At 39.7% G+C, this 13645-nt stretch overlaps 1 protein-coding gene across 2 annotated transcripts in view; it reads left to right on the top strand.

Annotated features, from left to right (window-relative positions):
• Positions 1-13645, top strand: part of PLOD2 (procollagen-lysine,2-oxoglutarate 5-dioxygenase 2) — a 59052-nt gene that overhangs the window by 19031 nt on the left and 26376 nt on the right. For both annotated transcript variants that reach the window (XM_074591507.1, XM_074591506.1), the window contains exons 4-7: positions 5716-5879; positions 7063-7175; positions 10761-10824; positions 11608-11705. In XM_074591507.1, the coding sequence (XP_074447608.1) occupies positions 5716-5879; positions 7063-7175; positions 10761-10824; positions 11608-11705 (439 nt within the window). The remainder of the gene's footprint in view (positions 1-5715; positions 5880-7062; positions 7176-10760; positions 10825-11607; positions 11706-13645) is intronic.

Here is a 13645-nt window from a genome sequence, read left to right as displayed (position 1 = left end):
ATGCAAACGTAGCTGCTGTGACATGCTGAAGGGAAAGCTCCTTGTGACAAAAGGAAAGCTGCTTTTCCCTCTCGCTGTTTATTTGAGAGGGTTTGCTTCCATTTTTCTCCATTCATAAAAATAGTAGATTGCTCTGGGAGCAATCGTTACTTTTTTATGGATTTACAGATGTAAGAATAGTTCATAATTCTGCTGCCTCAAGGGGGTAAAAAAATGTTATGGAGAGCTGACAGGCTTTTAGGCAAGCATTCGTCCTCTCCCTGTTCAGTGGCAGCGAGGGCAGGACGTGGCTGTGGGCTGTGAGTGTGGAATGGTGGTGGTGGTGGAGCAAAAGCAGCTCCAAAAATAAAGTGGCCAGTAGAGACCAGAGCGTGATCTTGTTCGATGAACTAACAGTGATATGGAGGAAGCTGGAAAATGGGCCCCTGAGGAAAGCACTTAACAGGAGAACTTCTTTTACGTGTTAGAGAACTGGAACAAGAGGCTTGGTGCCAGATAAACCCCTGATGCCTGTGCTGCCTGTGCGATGGAAGGATGGAGAGACAGTGGTGCTGCAGATGCCAGATTATAACTCATAGCACAACTATGCTTGAACATCCTCACTGGAGGCCAGATAGGTTTCTCCCTGTCACAGAGAAAAGGGAGCTCAAACATGTTCAAATCCCACTTTTTCCATTGCTTCCTTCTGCTCTTCTTTCCCCTCCTCCTTCACTTCTTTTGCTTCTGTGACAAGAGCATGATCAGAGCAGCTAAGAATCCAGCTGACAACAGCTGCCAAGCTCTTCCACACTAGCGTTAACCACAGTGGGGTCACAGCTCTAAAAGAATCCCTGCAAGGAAGGCACGGGACCAACTCTCAAATTGGGGACACAAAGCCTTGATTGCAGACAGGCAGCCTTGGGAAGGTACCGAGTGCAAGCTTGGAGACGTTTGTGCGTGGGTTTACCCGGTCATGTTGGAATGCCTGCTCCAGAATTTTCTTTCAGCTTTTAACCTGCTTTTTAAAATTTATTTATTTTTTTTAAATTTGACAGCTGAAGAATTTTAGGGACCCTTTTGCAAGTTAGAAGTTTGGCAGGATTTGTACAGCAGTTATCATCACGAGAGAGAAAGTGGTCTGACAGTGGTATTTAGTGGAAAGTTCATTTGTTGTTTTGCATAAGTTAAGTGTCTAGGATTGGTGTAGCCTATTTAACTGGTAGCAAATTTAAAGATGCTACTCAGTTTTCTTTTTCAATTTTACCTCTTATGGTAAGATGGAGCTAGAAAGCCAATGTCTAAATCATCTAAACCAATTTATGAACAAGCTTTATGAGGGAAACTTGTTACACCAAATATTTTCTTTGTACACTTAATTGACAGTAAAAATAACAAAGAGTTTGGAGGTATACATTCAGTTTTTGAATTTTTTTCGTAATGAGTTGATCAGTTTGCATTTGGTAAGTGGAAAAAGTATCTGTAAGTAAATATGTTACGTGTTTGTTGATGGTGGTGTCCTACTGATCTTGGCCTAATGGCTGAAACTTTTTAAGATTAACTTGGGAGATTATTTTATTTTTTACTAAATGCTCAGATGAATCATATGTTTCCCAAATGTTTGCTACTTACATTGAATTTCTTTGTTTTCAAATCTGTTATCCTGGTTTGTCACTATTTTCTCTCTATATGGTAAAATATGCAAATTTGTTATTAGATTTGTGTATAGCTCAAATTCTTCTCCAACGTAATTTATTCTCTAGAGGGGCAGGCTGTATGCTGGCAAGGATGAGAGAGTACAGAGGACCATGTGTGTTGAAGGGCACATGTCACAATCTTTCTTGCCATGAAAAATCACAGGATTTAAAGCCTCCCAGGTTCTTGAGGTCCATAATCCCAAGTATATACTGATTTAAAGCTGGTGGAACTGACTCCAAATAGCAGAAAAAAAGAGTTTGCTGATTCTAGCATTATGTTTTAATTCTAATGAGCTTTTTCATTTCCAGGAATCCTAGTTAGCTATTTAAATGTTGATCAATGTAGCAGTAAGTTTGGAAAAGGCAAATATAGTGAACTTCCTTTCTTTTTCAAGTGTTTTTCATTATGTTCATTGTGAAGCATTTGGAATATTAATCTTGGGGAGGGGGAAGGAAATGTCTGGTTTACTTACTGTAACTAGGCAAACCATTTCTCGTGAACTATTTACTTAAAAAAAACTTAGCTTCTTGCCCTTTTTTTTTTTTTTTGAGCAGTTTTTTATATGGCTCAATTCTGGAAATAGTTTGAACTTCTGTGGACAACTTGTGTCTAGGTACAGATAGCAAAGCACTTTGCCTGCAGATGGAACACTATTTAAATTAGGCTTGTTTTTGTGAGAGCTAACTACTGGTTTACTTTGGACCATCTCAGATTGAACTGGATAATGGCCAGTGTAGACTGGATAAAATGGTTGATGCTGTGACTGTTCATCCAGAACTCTCACAGCCATCTATTTGTATCGTGGAAGACTTCTGAAGCCTCTCAGTTTGGCTTTTTTTTCCCCCCACCATTTGGGTTTCTTTATTATTTATTTATTTATATATTTTTAAATTTTATTTTGTTTTCTTTGTAAGCATTTGTCACGAAGCAAGGGATAATTATATTTTCTACACATCTCAAAATGGTTAAGGTGTGATCCTGGTGGGGATACAGTGTAATTGACAAAATGGCTGTGTGGCTGAAAGGTCCAGTTAATTAAGATGAAACCTGGGACCTGAATTGCTGGTTACTAGTAAGCCTCTCTTGTTTGTATTTTGAACTCTTAACTTGCAGCTCCAACAGTAACAAGTCCTTGTTGTTATAAAAGTTGTGGATGCAAAAATTGCACGTTCAATTCTTGAGGACTTGAGCCACTGTCACTGTTTCCCTGTGTTGCTGGGAGTGCTGGGTGCGTAGCTGGGATGCTTTACTGCTGCAAAAAAGGAGGAGGGATGGGTGGATTCCAGCCCCAAGCATTTGCCATCTGTGAACTTCAGGAAATGGGATTGGAGTTGTGGAAACTTTCTGGGTTTTTTTTTTTTCTTCTTTTATTTTTCTTCTTGCTTTCTACTTCATCGGAAGGATTTATGAAGAATAAATAAAAGAATATCTGAGCTTTTCCAGCTTGCCAAGGCAGCCTGCTTTTTCCTGGATATATCCACAGTTTTTCTTCCCTGTCAAATTTTGAAGCTCTGTTTAAAGTAAGTCATGTGCATCACCCATAATAACAGTATAAACTGTCAAGGATAGTCCTGGGACCCATTTTGTGATGATCTTAGTGGTGTAGACCTGAGGTGAATCCTCCCTGACAATAGAGGTTGAGTGCTGGATAGACTGAACATCATCTGACATAGCAGTTAAGCAAGGCAAATGATGGATTTATAGGTTTTAGTTTGACTCTAGAAGTTTTCCTATAGCCTGGAGAGAAAAGCAGGGAGCCTCGTAAAGGGGCTGATGCGGAGACTGGCAGTGAGGGGCAGAAGGCTAGTGGAGGTCCTGCCCAGGAGGAGGTGTGGTGGCAGCAAGTCACCTCTTTACAAAACAGAGGGCCATGAAAATTAGTGGAAAATGTGGGTCCACACTGGATTCATACTCCTGCATAATATCCATTAGTGTGTAAAGTTTACAATAATTGGTAATGCAGTTTAGCAGCTCTGTACTGTGCTTTGTATTATAAACTGTGCTGTATTAAGTAGCATATCCCTTTCACAAGCAGAGGCTGTGGCTAGCCCAGCATGTTGCTCAACTTTGGCTTTCTTTTCCAGAATGACAGTCCTTGGAAGCAATGTTCCAGGGGTGTTTGGTTCCTTCCCGCAGCTGTAAGTCATTGCAGCAGCAGCACTAACCTGATCAAAGAGGAGAAGCACAGCCTGCCATAAGCTATTAAGTTAAAGCCTCAGACAAATCTCTGTTTTTGTCTGTCTTCAACTTGTCTCCTGTTTCTTGCTTGTTCTTCAGGCTCATTCTGGCTTTGAATTGGGCTACTCCAGTTGAATGGAAAGGGAGCGAAGTGTATTCCTGTATGTTTGGGCAGAAACAGGCAGTTTTTGCAAAACTGGGCAAGCTCCAAAATGTACAATTTTTTTTTCATATGTTCTTCTGCCAAAGTTACAGAAAAACAAAACAGAGTTTTTGGAAACCCACGTACTTTATATAGACTACACAACACTTCCTCTCCAGGGCTCAACTTCTCTCTGCAGTGGAAATCTTCTCTTTTGCATTTGTAAGCCAGCTGTTGTTCAGTTTTTTTAGGCCAATTGCATGAAATCCCCTTTGAAGAAAGTACATTTAAAATAATACCAGAACTGTAATAAAGGAGTACCAGAAGTCAGTAATGGTTGATCTGTTGGCACTATTGCTGAGTAATACATTGCAGTCCAAAAAGTTCTGTGTGCTTCAGGTGAGGGTACTGATGTCCTCCTTCTTAGCCCAGCTAAAAGACTTTGCAAGAACAAAATCTTGGTCGAGGCTAGACCTTTTGATTTTTGGTGGCTGTACCATTCCTTTGCCCTATATCAGGGCTGGTGATTTTCAGTTACGAAGGTAACTGTGCAGAATAAGAATATACCTGCATTCAGAGGAGGAAGCTGTGAGGCTGAGAAGCTGACATAAAATCCAAATATTCTGCTTCTTCAGCCAGAGACTAATGTATGACATGATTCCAATATTAAGGTGTCATGGTTTCATGCAACGTAATATGAACCTTGAAGTGTTTTGCACATTAATGCTTTTATATGTAGATGTCAAGTACAAAGAAAGGAACCTTATACTCTGAATAATTTAATCACATACATATTTTGAGGTTTTGGTTTTGTTTTTCTTTTTTTTTTTTTTTTTTGTGTGTGTTTTTCTCAGAGGCATTGATTCAGATATGGTTCAACAAGAAACCACTAGGCTTGTGATACTATATTCTTACATGAACTTTGCCAAACCCGTGCATGTTTCTTTCTGTTTTGGGATAGTGCTGACCTTCAGCTGTGGGTAACTGCTGTTTTTAGAGATGAGCCCTCCACCTTTTGGTCTGTGTCCTCAGTAGGAATGGGGAGTCAAATCTGATGAACACATAAAGGCAGGTGACGTTTTTCATAAATAGATATGGTGAAGTTTAGAGCCTTCTGAAGTCTTCTGCACATTAAAGAGCTTGAAGGAGAAATCTATATGTTGTCAGGATGCAACACAGTTTAAGTTTATGGGCAACTAAACTGTATTGAGAAATATCTAAGTACAGTCTCGGTAAGACTTTTGAAAAGAAAGTCAGCCACTGTGTTTTGGAACAAGATCATCGAGAGTTTCCCAGTGAGTCACCCAAATCATCTTTCAGTCCTACTCTAGTTCATTGGCTTAGGTTTTTTTGTTGTTGTTCTTAAACATATAAACAGTTTTCTAAAGGGGAAAATATATTTTTTTCACTCAAAATATATGAAATGTGAAAATCAATTTCAGGTAGACAAAATCTGAAGGGAAAGGAATGTGTAAGGCTAAAAAAAAAAGTACAAATAGAAGGGGAAACTGTATTGGATAAATAGTACTTACTGAAGTTTTTCATCTAGAAGTGTATAGGTTTTTTACATGATAGTAAAACACGATTTAATGAGTAATTTTTCAGAATAAGAGGGCTGTCTGTATGATTTTAAAAATTTGAATAGTCCAGCCACTTACTGTTTTGAACACAGAAGCATTAAAATTAAACTAATCTAATGGATATCTTTTCTTTATTTTCAGCTATGATGTTATCTTTGCAGGGGGTCCTGAAGAATTGCTAAAAAAATTTCAGGAAACAAATCATAAAGTGGTGTTTGCAGCAGATGGACTTATTTGGCCAGATAAAAGGCTAGCTGACAAGTACCCTGTTGTCCGGAGTGGAAAACGATTCCTGAACTCAGGAGGCAAGTGTGATTCTCAAACACATTAAACTCTTGAAATTGAACATGACTCACCTCTGTTACCTGTTTTATGTATCTGTATGTGGAACTGTTCCTGAATTCCCTAAATATAAAATCGAGGACTGGATTTGCTGTCCTCCTCTTCCTCCCCACTTGAATAGCTCCTCTTCCGCGCTCAAAAATAGTCTTCATTCAAACTCACATAGTATTTGTTGGCACAAACTTCTAAAAAGCAGGTAAATAAATAGCCTAGCAAGCAACTGTGCCTTGCAATGTTGTTGTGCCTTGCTGTGCAGGGATGACCCAATTGCCACCCACTGAATATACTTCAGAAACAAACTAGTGTACAAGCCAAGTCAAAGCAGTACATGCTATTTAAAGGCACAGTTTAGCTGGGTCACAGAATTTCCTGACTTAGCTACCTCGTTCTTGGGGATCTCTGCATACAGTGGAGATGTGCTGGGAGCTCTGCCTGTCCCACGAGCATGGCTTTAGCAGTTCATTCCAAGAGAAGCGCAAGTTATTCCTGTTAATCTCAATGATGTGTTAATTCTGAAGTCCTCCTTTAAATGCCAGCTTTGGTAATAATTTTTCAGTTGATTAATACCCACGCTGATACTGATATCTTCTAACTGCTACAGAGCACAGTATGTCACTTCTCCTAGGTACATGATGCTGGGCAGTGTGTAGATCTTGGAGCGTCCCCTTTCCTTTCATTCCCTTCTTTACCTCACTTATCTGCCCTATCTTTTTTTGTTTTGGCTTAAACATAATGCATACTGGTTTTGAGTAGAATTCTCTTTGTAGTTCTGGCAGTATTAGATTCAGGCTTCTCTGCCAGCAAGAAGTGATTGATGAAAATTAAACTTTTTCCACAGATGGGCCTCTTGGGAACAGTAGTAGTCTGAGCTTATGCTTTGGAGTTCTCGGGACCATTCTAAACAGTTCTGTTTCCTACTTTTTACCTTAAAATAGCATTAGTATAAAAATAACCCTTAATTTTGAACTCTTTAAAACAGAAGTGGTACATATCACAGGAAGAAAACTGAATTTTGAGCCAAGTCGTATGAATTTCATACCTTTCCTTTGCTGGCACCAACAGTCAGAGTCAAGTTCCTGACTGGTGGACAGCATTGGCAGAGTAGTGCTTTTTATGGAAATAACTTATGTGTGTGTGATATTGCAGGATTTATTGGTTATGCTCCATATATAAATCGTATTGTGCAGCAATGGAATCTGCAGGATAATGATGATGACCAGCTGTTTTACACCAAAATCTATGTTGACCCATTGGCAAGGGTAGGTAGTGACTGGCTTTCTCATTTCTTTTTGCTTGAAATAACATGCTGTTCCTCATAAAACATCAGGAGATAAAAATAAAAGGAATGCTGTCTCTTTATTCCTGAGTGCCATGTTGACGGTTGTGTTTGTTCTCTGGAGGTTCCTACTGTCGGAGTGATGAACAGGCTTCCAAAGGGTCATGACTTGATACATCATTTCAGGCTGTCTGCAGATCCAGGCAGGTTGTGCTTCCTTGTTAGAAATAATAGCTCTGAGGTATATGATTGGACACATTAATCTCAATGAGGTCCCATGTATTTGGCAGTTAGACGGCTGGAGAATGTGGCATTTTTCCAGGGTGTCACTGAAATACTTGCTGATACAGTGTTTTGTATTTTGGGTTGCTGCCATTTCAGATCCTGCCCGCAGCTGCCTCTCACTCTTCAGCTTTCTGTGCAGATATGTTCAATAAAGCTGCATCATAAATTTTTGGTGAAGACCGCTCTGTGCCCTAGCTTAGCAAAGTTCTCTGCTGAGTAGCAGCATTAAGGCATGATATATGTCAGAGGTACAGCCCTGATGCTGGAAAAAGAGGGGTGACGAAAGTTAACAAAGTATTGATGCAAAAAGACTTTTAAAAGCTGATATTACACAATTTTAAGGTTGATTTTTGAGTGTTTGTATGTTTTAGGCAAATGTGAAATACATTTATGTTCTCTTAAATTATGCCCGAAACATCAGGCATCTTTATTCTATTTCTGTAGCTGTATCTAGAGTGGAATATTTCAGTTGGAAAGGACCTACAATGATAGAATCATAGAATTGTTAGGGTTGGAAGCAACCTTAAAGATCATCTAGTTCCAACCCCCCTGCCATGGGCAGGGACACCTCCCACTAGATCAGGTTGCTCAGAGCCCCATCCAGCCTGGCCTTAAAAACTTCCAGAGATGGGGCTTCCACCATCTCTCTGGGCAACCTGTTCCAGTGTCTCACCACCCTCACAGTGAAGACCTTCTTCCTAATGTCCAATCTGAATCATCCCATCTCTAGTTTTAATCTGTCTAGTCCTAATCTGTCCCGACGTCCTAAAAAGTCCCTCACCAGCTTTCTTGTAGGCCCCCTTAAGATACTGGTAGGCCACTATAAGGTCTCCTTGGAGCCTTCTTTTCTCCAGGCTGAACAACCCCAACTCTCAGTCTGTCCTCATAGGAGAGGTGCTCCAGACCTCTGATCATCCTCGTGGCCCTTCTCTGGACACGTTCCAGCATGTCCATATCTTTCTTGTAGTAGGGGCTCCAGAATTGGACGCAGTACTTCAGGTGGGGTCTCACGAGAGTGGAGTAGAGGGGGAGAATCACCTCCTTCAACCTGCTGGCCACACTTCTCCTGATGCAGCCCAGGACACACTTGGCTTTCTGGGCTGCTAGTGCACACTGACAGCTCGTGTTGAGCCTCTTGTCCACCAGCACCCCCCAAGTCCTTTTCTTCAGGGCTGCTCTCAAGCCAGTCACTGACCAGCCTATATCGGTGCTTGGGGTTGCCCCAGCCCAGATGGAGGACCTTGCGCGTGGTCTTGTTGAACTTCATGAGGTTGGCATGGGCCCATCTCTCCAGTCTGTCACGGTCCCTCTGGATGGTATCCCTTCCCTCCAGTGTGTCAGCCGCCCCACACAGCTTGGTGTCATTGACCAACTTGCTGAGGGTGCACTCTAGGCCACTGTTCATGTCGCTGATGAAGATGTTAAACAAGACCGGTCCCAGTACTGATCCTTGAGGGACTCCACTTGTCACTGGCCTCTACTTGGACATGGACCCATTGACAGCCACTCTTTGTGTGTGGCCATCAAGCCAGTTCTTTACCCACTGAATTGTCAGTCCACCAAAGCCATATTTTATCAGCTTGGAGACCAGGATGTCATGCGGGACAGTGTCAAAGGCTTTGCTCAGGTCCAGGTAAATGATGTCAGTTGCTCTCCCCTTGTCTATTGATGTTGTGACCTTCTCATAGAAGGCCACCAGGTTTCTCAGGTATGATTTGCCCTTGGTGAAGCTGTGTTGATTGTACCCAATCACCTCTTTGTTATTCTTCTGCCTCAGCAGTGCCTCCAGGAGGATCTGCTCCATAATCTTACCAGGCATGGAACTGACTGGCCTGTAGTTCCCTGGTTCCTCCTTCTTTCCCTTTTTGCAAATGGGGATTATGTTTCCCCTTTTCCAGTCAGTGGGGACTTCATCAGACTGCCATGACTTGTGGAATATAATAGAGAGCGGTTTAGCAACCTCATCTGCCAGTTCCTTCAGTACCTGTGGGTGTATCCCATCAGGTCCCATGGACTTGTTCATGATCATCTAGTCCAACTGCCTGACCAGCGTGGGGCTGACCAAAAGTTAGAGCATGTTATTAAGGGCATTGTCCAAATGCTTCATAAACACTTGATAGGCTTGGGGCATCTACCACCTCTCTAGGAACAGGAAGCCTGTTCCAGTGTTTGACCACCCTCTCTCTCAGTAAGGAAGATGTTTCCTAATGTCCAGTCTAAACCACCTCTGGTGCAGCTTTGAACCATTCCCATGCATCCTGGCACTGGATCCCAGGGAGAAGAGATCAGCAGCTCCCCCTCCACATCCCCTCCTCAGGAAGCCGTGGAGAGCAATGAGGTTACCCCTCAGCCACCTTTGCTCCAAACTAGATAAGCCCAAAGTCCTCAGTTGCTCCTCATTGGACATACCTTCCAGTCCTTAATGTTTGAATTGATTTTATGCTAGTTAAGTCAGATGCTATACATGCAGTTGAAATGTCAGGGTGTAGAGACATTAAAGATGACTCTCCACCAAAGTCAGCAGTAAAAAAAGTCAGAAGCTGTCTAAACAGATTGTATTCTAGACAAAAAATGCATACCTCTGCACAGTGCACTGCTGCACTCTGATTCAAGATGCCTCTGTGGTGCTTAGCTTGGGATACTGTACTGTATATTAGCACTGATTTTCTGTACGGTAATGTCTAATGCTGTAGAATATGTAACAAAATCTTGGAAGGCCAAAACAGAGTATGTTATCTGTATAAATGTTTTTAAGTGTGTTCTAAAGGTTATATACTTTGATCAACATGTTAAAACTTCAAAACAAGGTACTTTAAATAAGAATCTAAGTAGGATTAATAATACAATATTAGGGACACATTTTAAAACCAGTGGTGTTTTCTGTTCTGACATGATACTTAGATTTGGCTTTTGTATTTGAGACTGTGAAACACAGTAGATTTTCTTGCTTGGCCAAGACTTGGTGTTTTTTTTTTTTTTTTTTAAGGTAAGACACAAATTTTCTTTAGCTTGTACAACCAAACTGAAGTTTCTTTGGAGAGTTATGACCTTAATCCTTCAAGTTTAGATAAAGTTTTTGCATATATAAAACTCATTGCTCTACAGCTGCACAATGCAGGAATATAGAAAAACTTAACAGCATAAAATTAAGAATTATATTTAAGAGATGAAGATGTAGAGTAGTTCTGCCTGATGACTTGCTGCCGCTGCAGTATAACTGTAACATTATGGTAAAAACCTTGGCTTTTAGAATGCCTCAACATCTTTGCTACTTATATTTCAGGAACGCATTAACATTACTTTGGACCACAAATGTACAATTTTCCAGACCCTAAATGGAGCTGTTGGTAAGTGTATGATATGCACATTGTGCATTTTATTAGCTGTTATTAACACTTTCTTTGTGTAACCATGAATATGATTCCCTGAACGTTTACTTGTTTTAAAGAAATAGGTGGATGAATAAACCTGATTACCAGATTAGTTACCAGTCGTTTGGGTTTAATGTTAATTGATTTCTCCCATTGATAAAATATTTGATTTAAAATAGAAAAAATAGTTTTCAATAAATTATGTTAGCAGTAAATACAAAGTTAAGAACTGTTTTTCCATCTGCCTTTCACAAACTTAGTTACAAGAGTAAGATTGGTAATTAAAATTGCATTTTAGATGTTCTTAAGCAAATAGCTATATGTAATGAAATGGAATATGGAATAATGTGGAATTTCCTTTATTTAATTGTCATGAATTTAAATTGAAAAATGGCACCTGTCCAAACTTCCTTTCTTAACTTTAAACTCAAATTATGGAACAACTTTTTATAGTCAGATTATATCTGAAATAACTGTGATTTCTCTATAAATAGCATTTGCACAAAATTAGTTTTATTTTTAAAGAAGACTTTATTCAAATACTGAAGGCTGCTGATGGCAAACTGTGCTGTAACCTTATTTAGCATAAAGAGCTTAGAATTCAAAAACTAGTTAAAAAAATGGACAGAAGCTTCCAAATAAGTAACATTGACAATGATAGCAACAGTAGGTTATATTGCATCAGCAAGAACTTAAAGAACTCTGAAATTTTAGTGCTTTTTTGTAAGCTGTTATTGCTGTACAATCTTTGATTTTTAGATGAAGTCCTTTTGAAATTTGAAGAAGGAAAAGTAAGAGCAAGGAATTCAGTGTACGACACGTTACCGATCACCGTTCATGGAAATGGTCCAACTAAAGTGAGTGACAGGTTGTTTTTTTTTTTTTATTATTTTTGTGCGAAGATGGCAGTTTTAATAGAGGCAAAAACAATGGTGGAAGAGTCTGGAACTGGCATAGTGCACTGCTCATTTCCAATTAACGTTAATAAGAATTGCAAAGATAAAAAACCCATTCTAATAGCTCTCTCCATATTGTTATTCTGTTATCACTAACTTGATATCGCTGCTGAAACAACTCATTCTGCTCCCAAATTCATTGTAACATGGGATAGTAAAAGTGAGTAAGCTTATGTTAATTTGTTCTTGAAAGCTAATGAAGAATGTCTATCTGGTCATTAAACAGTAATCAGAAGAAGAGGTTTTCAGGGTGAGAAAAATCTAACCAAGAGTCACAGGCTGCAGTACAGAACAGTAACACTTCGGATCCTACTGCAGACCTTGGTGTGTGTTTGTGTACACATATATAAAAAAACATATTGTATATAGGCAAAAATACATGTATGTATGTGTGTTTGTATATCTACACACACACATGACTGGCTTCTGTTGTTGCGTCTTTAGCGTCATTGATCACTGCCTGCAATGTACTTACGGGTCATGAGCTTTTGGTTCTTCATAGAGCACTGTCTGGCCTGTGAACCAGCTCTTTTGGCAGCTTTTGTCCATGTGTAAGGTTCAGTGGTCCAGAGGACCTGGCACGGTTTCTCTGGGAGAAATGGCTGTGTTTTGGTCATACGGCGCTTGCATTTTTTGTTACATGGCAAAGAATCATAAAGGTGTATCATAGCCAGCCTCTACTGGCTCCTTACTGTAGCTCCTTATTTTCAGAAAAATGCCTCCTAGGAGAATGAAATAAAACTTGAAGCTCACTAATATCCCAAACACTGCTGCTTCTTAGGTTTTGCACTGTATTTCATCTTTGGAATTAGTGGATATAATAATGCTGTTCTCTGTTTGGCTTATAACTCAGCAGTGGTGAAATACATGACCAATTTCTTCCATGTTGCTGCAGTTATTTTTGCCTCAATTAAATCCTCAAGTTATCTATCATCACTGGCTTTCCTGGCACTTTGCCAATGAAAAGAAAGGTACTGTGTTTTACAGTTGGGCAAGCAGTTTAGGTTGGAACTGCTTATACTAATCTACAAGTTACGCTACATTAAACAAAACTTTGCATGTAGTGATATAGTTTTAAAAACAAAGGAAACTCTTTGTATATTGCTTTGTCAATGTGATTAGGCTCCTCTGTTATAAACATAGAATAAAAGAGGACAATAGGATAATGGGATTGGAAAAAATTTTCCCTAGTTAGCAAATAAACTGTCATGAAAGTAATTCCAAGAATTAACTCCAAATAATAAGGTTTTTGTTTATAAGAACCTTCTGTTTTGTATTTAATCTCTTCAATTTGCAAATTAGTAAATAGCATCAGTCAGAGACGCTTCTTTGACATGGATCCTAAGTTATCCTGATATCCTTACATGTAATTTTAATATTTTTGTTTTTCTCAAGTGCAATGGCTTTTTGTGAAATGTTCATTTTTGTACATCTCTGAAAGTAAGTTCAAGCAATTCTATTTGTAATCTGTCTGGAATGATTTTCAATATGCATAAACAAATGCCCAAAATTATGATAAAATGAAGATTGAGTATTGGGCTGGAGTGTGTTTTCTGTAAAATTATAGTCTACCCTCCCAGTTTTTGATGAGGGCAGTAGAGCAGGAATGAGTAGCAGCCTTCCCTCAGGCAGACTTTTCCCAGCATAAGAAACCCCTTAACCAATGCAAATGGCAGTAGAGAAGACTGAAGTTCTGCACAAACTTCCCATGGAATCCAGGAGGACAAGGCAGCCCAGGCAGACCATTGACAGAAAAAGTACATATTTTGTTCAGTGCCAATTCAAAATGTGTTAAGAAGCTAGATGCCGCTTTAAAACGTATCTGACTGCCTGGCTTCTGA

The sequence above is a fragment of the Larus michahellis genome, chromosome 6 (genome assembly GCF_964199755.1).
Source record: "Larus michahellis chromosome 6, bLarMic1.1, whole genome shotgun sequence".
Classification (NCBI taxonomy): Eukaryota; Metazoa; Chordata; class Aves; order Charadriiformes; family Laridae; genus Larus; species Larus michahellis.
The sequence above is the reverse complement of the archived record's forward strand: the minus strand, read 5'-3'. Positions and strand labels throughout refer to the sequence as shown.